General features: G+C 68.5%; 1 protein-coding gene and 1 long non-coding RNA gene across 2 annotated transcripts; both read left to right on the top strand.

Moving 5' to 3' along the window:
- On the top strand, positions 1–909 carry LOC113962557. Its single transcript, XR_003532573.1, has 3 exons — positions 1–69; positions 162–248; positions 897–909. It is a non-coding gene; the product is annotated as an uncharacterized LOC113962557 (long non-coding RNA).
- A 2,056-nt stretch (positions 910–2,965) lies between these two features.
- LOC113962556 (ryanodine receptor 1-like) lies at positions 2,966–5,394 on the top strand (the record flags this gene model as incomplete). Its single annotated transcript, XM_027673317.1, has 5 exons — positions 2,966–3,166; positions 3,607–3,718; positions 4,036–4,179; positions 4,605–4,658; positions 5,121–5,394. Coding segments are annotated over exons 1-5 (785 nt in total), but the record flags the coding sequence as incomplete, so codon positions are not given.
- Positions 5,395–5,558: the final 164 nt, after the last annotated feature.

Below are 5,558 nucleotides of genomic sequence, written 5' to 3'. Positions count from 1 at the left end.
CTCGTCGACTTGGCCACGGGGCTCATGACCTTCACGGCCAACGGCAAAGAGATCAACACCTTCTTCCAGGTGAGACAGACCCCCCCTCACACCCGGGTGGGCCCTGGGGGGGTCCCTGCCCTTCCCTGGGGGTCTCAGCCCCCGCTGTGCCCCCTGCCCAGGTGGAGCCCAACACGAAGCTGTTCCCGGCCGTGTTCGTGCTGCCCACCACCCAAAACGTGCTCCAGTTCGAGCTGGGAAAGCTCAAGGTCAGGGGGGAGACCCCCCACCCATCATCTGGGGGGGGGACGGGGGGGGGGGGGGGGGGGGGGGGGGGACGGGGGGCACTGGGGAGCTGGTGGAGGGTCTGCGGGGAGGGGTTTGGGGGTCCGCAGAGGGGTCTTGGGGTCTGCAGGAGGGACCGAGGAGGACCTGGAGCCCTGGGGGGGTTGGGGGTCTCCAGGGGGTTGTTTGGGGTCTCTGGGGGTTGTTTGGGGTCTCTGGGGGTCCTGGTGGTCAGTGGGGTGAACCACAAGCCACGTGGCACCGGGGGGTGCTGGGGGTCTCCGGGGGGTTGTTTGGGGTCTGTGGTGGTCAGTGGGGTGACCCACAAGCCACGTGGCCCCGTGGGGGTCCCAGGGGTCTGTGGGGGTTGTTTGGGGTCTCCAGGGGGTTGTTTGGGGCCTGTGGGGGTCCTGGTGGTCCATGGGGTGACCCACAAGCCACATGACCCCATGGGGGTGCCGGGGGTCTCCAGGGGGTTGTTTGGGGTCTGTGGGGGTTGTTTGGGGTCTGTGGGGGTCCTGGTGGTCCGTGGGGTGAACCACAAGCCACGTGACCCTATGGGGGTGCCGGGGGTCTCCGGTGGGTCCCCAGGCCCCCCCCCCCCCCCCCCCCCCCCCCCGGCGCCCCCCCAGAACATCATGCCCACCTCGGCCGCCATGTTCAGCAGCGAGAGGCAGAACCCGGCCCCCCAGTGCCCCCCCCCGGCTGGTGATCCAGCACCTGACCCCCGTCACCTGGAGCCGGATGCCCACCCAGTACCTGGGCGTGGAGAGCTCCCGCCTGGGCGAGCGCCAGGGCTGGGCCGTCCAGTGCAACGAGCCCCTGCAGATGATGGCCCTGCACATCCCCGAGGAGGACAGGTCTGACCCCCCCGGGGACCCCCAGCACCGAGGGGGACAGGTCTGTGACCCCCCCGGGACCCCCAGGGACCCCCAGCACTGAGGGGGGCTCCTGCCCTGGGGACCAAGGGGGTCTCCCCATAGCAGGCCTGGGGTCCCGTCCTCAGGAGACTTGGGGGTCCCCCATCTCAGGGCTCTCACCCCCAGTGGACCTTGGGATCGCATCCCAGGGGTCCCATCCCAGAGGTCCCATCCCAGGGCTCTGACCCCCCTTTTCCCTCTCCCGTCCCCCCCCAGGTGCATCAACATCCTGGAGCTGTGGGAGTGGGAGGATCTGCTGCAGTTCCAGTCCCTGGGGTCCCACCCCAGTGGTCCCATCCCAGGGATCCCACCCCAGGGCCCTGATCCCCCTTTTCCCTGTCCCATCCCATCCCAGGGCTCTGATCCCCCTTTTTCCCCGTTCCAGGTGCATCGACATCCTGGAGCTGTGGGAGCGTGAGGATCTGCTGCAGTTCCAGTGCCACACTCTCCGCCTGTACTGCGCCGTGTGCGCCCTGGGCAACAACCGCGTGGCCCACGCCCTGTGCAGCCACGTGGACCAGGCCCAGCTGCTGTTCGCCATCGAGAGCCCCGAGCTGCCGGGGCCTCTTCGGGCCGGCTACTACGACCTGCTGCTGGCCATGCACTTGGAGGCCGCGCAGCGCGCCCGCGCCTCCATGAGCGCCGAGTTCATCGTGCCCATCACCGACGCCACGCGCGCCATCGCCCTCTTCCCCGAGGGGGACCGGGTGCCGGGACCCCCGGGCGTGGGGCCCAGCGCCTGCCTGCGCCCCCAGCCCCACTTCTCGGAGCCCTGCTTCGTGCGGGCCGGCGGCGCCGGGGGGGCCCCGCTGAGCCCGGCCGTGCCCCTGGCCGAGCTGGGGGCCAAGGCCATGAGGATGTTGGCCGAGGCCGTGGCCGGGGGGGGCCCCCACGCCCGGGACCCCGTGGGGGGGAGCGTGGAGTTCCAGCTGGTGCCCGTCCTCAAGCTGGTGTCGGCCCTGCTGGCCGTGGGAGCGCTGGGCGACGACGACGTCAGGAGGGTCCTGGCCATGATCGACCCACGGGTGTTCGGGGAGAGGGCGAGGGGAGGGGAGCAGGAGCAGGAGGAGGAGGAGGAGGGGGAGGAGGAGGAGGGCAGGAGGAAGGCCATCGAGGCCGGAGAGGCTGAGGAGGAGGAGGAGGAAGGAGAGAGGAGGAGGAGGAAGGCTATTGAGGCTGGAGAGCTGGAGGAAGGGGAGGAGGAGGAGGAGGAGGAGGAAGAGGAGAGGAGGAGGAAGGCCATCGAGGCTGGAGAGCTGGAGGAGAAGGAGGAGGAAGAGGAGAGGAGGAGGAAGGCCATCGAGGCCGGGGAGCTGCAGGAGGAGGAGGAGAAGGAGGAGAAGGAGGAAGAGGAGGAAGGGCTGGAGGAGGGGCTGCTGCAGATGAAGCTGCCGGAGTCGGTCAAGCTGCAGGTGAGGAGGGGGCTGGGGGGGCATGGGAGTGGGGGTCCCTGTCCCCTCCCAGGGGTCTCCATCCCCTCCCTGGGTCCCTGTCCCCTCCCAGGGGTCTCTGTCCCCTCCCTGGGGTCCCCGTCCCCTCCCTGGGGTCTCCATCCCCTCCCTGGGGTCCCTGTCCCCTCCCAGGGTCCCTGTTTCCATCTCCAGCCCCCAGGGCCGTCATGGGGGTCCCCCATTCCCATTGTGTCCCCCGTGTGCCCAATGTCCCCAATGTCCCCCCTGTCCCCAGATGTGCCACCTGCTGCAGCCCTTGTGCGAGCGGGAGCTGCAGCCCCACGTCCCTGATGTCCCCAATGATGTTCCCAATGTCCCCCCTGTCCCCAGATGTGCCACCTGCTGCAGCACCTTTGCGAGCGGGAGCTGCAGCACCGCGTTGAGGCCATCGTGGCGTTCTCGGAGCGCCACGTGGAGCGGCTGCAGCGGGACCAGCGGCGCCGGTACGGGCTCCTCATGAGGGCCCTCACCATGTCGGCCGCTGAGACCGCCCGCAGGACCAGGGAGTTCAGGTCACCACCACAGGAGCAGGTGGGGGCACGGCTGGGGGTGGATGTCCGAGGGGATGGGCGTGGGGACACTCCTGGGACACTGGGGGACATGGCTGGGGGTGGACATCCAAGGGGATGGGCATGGGGACTCCCGAGACACTGCTGGGGACACCACAGGGACACTTGTGGGGACTCATATCCAAGGGGACACTGCTGGGGACTCCCCTGGGGGCCAACATCCGTGCGAAGACCTTGGGGACACCTTGGGGACACCCCTGGGGACACCCCTGGGGCCACTCACTCATGGGAACAGTGGGACACACATCCAAGGGAACGGCCTGGGGACACTCACAGGGACACCCGTCAGTGGGGACACACCTGGGACACACCTGGGGACAGGTGGGGGAGCCCCCCCGGGGTGCTGACCGTGGGGTGGTCCCGCTGACCTCTGTGCCCCCCCCGTGTCCCCCCCTGTCCCAGATCAACATGCTGCTGCAGTACAAGGGGGGGGCCGAGGGTGAGGAGTGTCCCGTGCCCGGGGACATCCGCGACGAGCTGCTCGACTTCCACAGCGACCTGCTGGCCCACTGCGGTGAGGGGGGCCAGGGGACACCCCCTTGGGGAACAGGGACACCCCCCTAGGGCACAGGGACACCCCACTGCGGTGAGGGGGGCAAGGGGACACCCCCCTTGGGCTTGGGGACACCCCCCTGGGGCACAGGGACACCCCACTGCGGTGAGGGGGGCTCGGGGACACCCCCCTGGGGAACAGGGACCCCCCCCAGGGGAACTGGGAACCCTCCTGGGGGTACTGGGATCCTCCCCAGGGCATGGAGACCCCCAGGCAGGGACCCCTCCTTTGGGGGGACACGGGACCCCCCCGGTGACCCCCCTCCCGTGCCCCCCCAGGTGTGGAGATGGAGGAGGAGGAGGAGGAGGAGGAGGAGGAGACGTCGCTGCGGCAGCGGCTGATGGGGCTGGTGCAGAAGGTCGTGGGGGTCCGGAGCCCCCCCAAAGAGGAGGAGACCCCCCCCGAGGAGCCCCCGGTGCCCAGTAAGGGGGGGGACGGGGGGCTGGGGGCAGGGGGACCCCCAGGACTGGCCCCAGGCCACGGCCGGGGTGCCCCCGAGGTGTTGGCCGAGGTGTCCCCGAGGCTTTGGCTGAACTGTCCCCGTGGCCAACACATGTCCCCAAAGGGCCACCCGGGATGTGCCCACCTGGCCCCGGGCACCCTGGAGCTGATGGCCCCGAGCGTGGGGCACATGAGTCCCACCCGTCCCCACTGTCCTTGTTTGTCCCCGATGTCCCTGCTGTCCCCAGTGTCCCCAGGTCCCTGTGTCTGTCCCCGATGTCCCCATTGTCCCTGTTTGTGTCCCCAGTGTCCCTGCTGTCCCCAATGTCCCTGTGTCTGTCCCCAGTGTCCCCAGTGTCCCTGTGTCTGTCCCCAATGTCCCCAGTGTCCCCATTTGTGTCCCCAGGCACCCTCCAGGAGCTGATCTCCCAGACCATGGTGCACTGGGCTCAGGAGTCCCGCCTGTCCCTGCTGTCCCCAATGTCCCCAATGTCCCTGTTTGCTGTCCCCAATGTCCCTGTTTTTGTCCCCAGGCACCCTCCAGGAGCTGATCTCCCAGACCATGGTTCACTGGGCTCAGGAGTCCCACCTGTCCCCAATGTCCCCAATGTCCCTGATGTCCCCAGTGTCCCCAATGTCCCCATTTGTGTCCCCAGGCACCCTTCAGGAGCTGATCTCCCAGACCATGGTGCACTGGGCTCAGGAGTCCCTGCTGTCCCCAGTGTCCCTGTTTGCTGTCCCCAGTGTCCCCAATGTCCCTGTTTCTGTCCCCAATGTCCCCGTTTCTGTCCCCAGGCACCCTCCAGGAGCTGATCTCCCAGACCATGGTGCACTGGGCTCAGGAATCCCACCTGTCCCCAATGTCCCCAATGTCCCTGTTTGCTGTCCCCAATGTCCCCAATGTCCCCATTTCTGTCCCCAGGCACCCTTCAGGAGCTGATCTCCCAGACCATGGTTCACTGGGCTCAGGAGTCGTTCATCCAGAGCCCAGCCCTGGTGAGGGCCATGTTCAGCCTCCTGCACCGTCAGTACGACGCTCTGGGCGAGCTGGGCCGGGCGCTGCCCAAGGCCTACGCCATCAGTGCCACCTCCGTGCCCGACACCACGGCCCTGCTCGAGTGCCTGGGGCAGATCCGCTCCCTGCTCATCGTCCAGATGGGCCCCGAGGAGGAGAACCTCATGATCCAGAGCATCGGGTACGGGGCCCACCCTGGCACCCCAAACAGCACCCTGGGACCCCAAACAGCACCTTGGGACCCTGAACGGGACCCTGGGACCCCTGAACAGCTTCCTGGGACCCCAAACAGCACCCTGGGAACCCAAACAGTGCCCTGGCACCCCAAACACCACCTTGGGACCC

Source organism: Neopelma chrysocephalum, unplaced genomic scaffold, assembly GCF_003984885.1.
Source record: "Neopelma chrysocephalum unplaced genomic scaffold, ASM398488v2 Primary Assembly neopelma1_182654, whole genome shotgun sequence".
In the NCBI taxonomy this organism is placed as follows: Eukaryota; Metazoa; Chordata; class Aves; order Passeriformes; family Pipridae; genus Neopelma; species Neopelma chrysocephalum.
The sequence above is the reverse complement of the archived record's forward strand: the minus strand, read 5'-3'. Positions and strand labels throughout refer to the sequence as shown.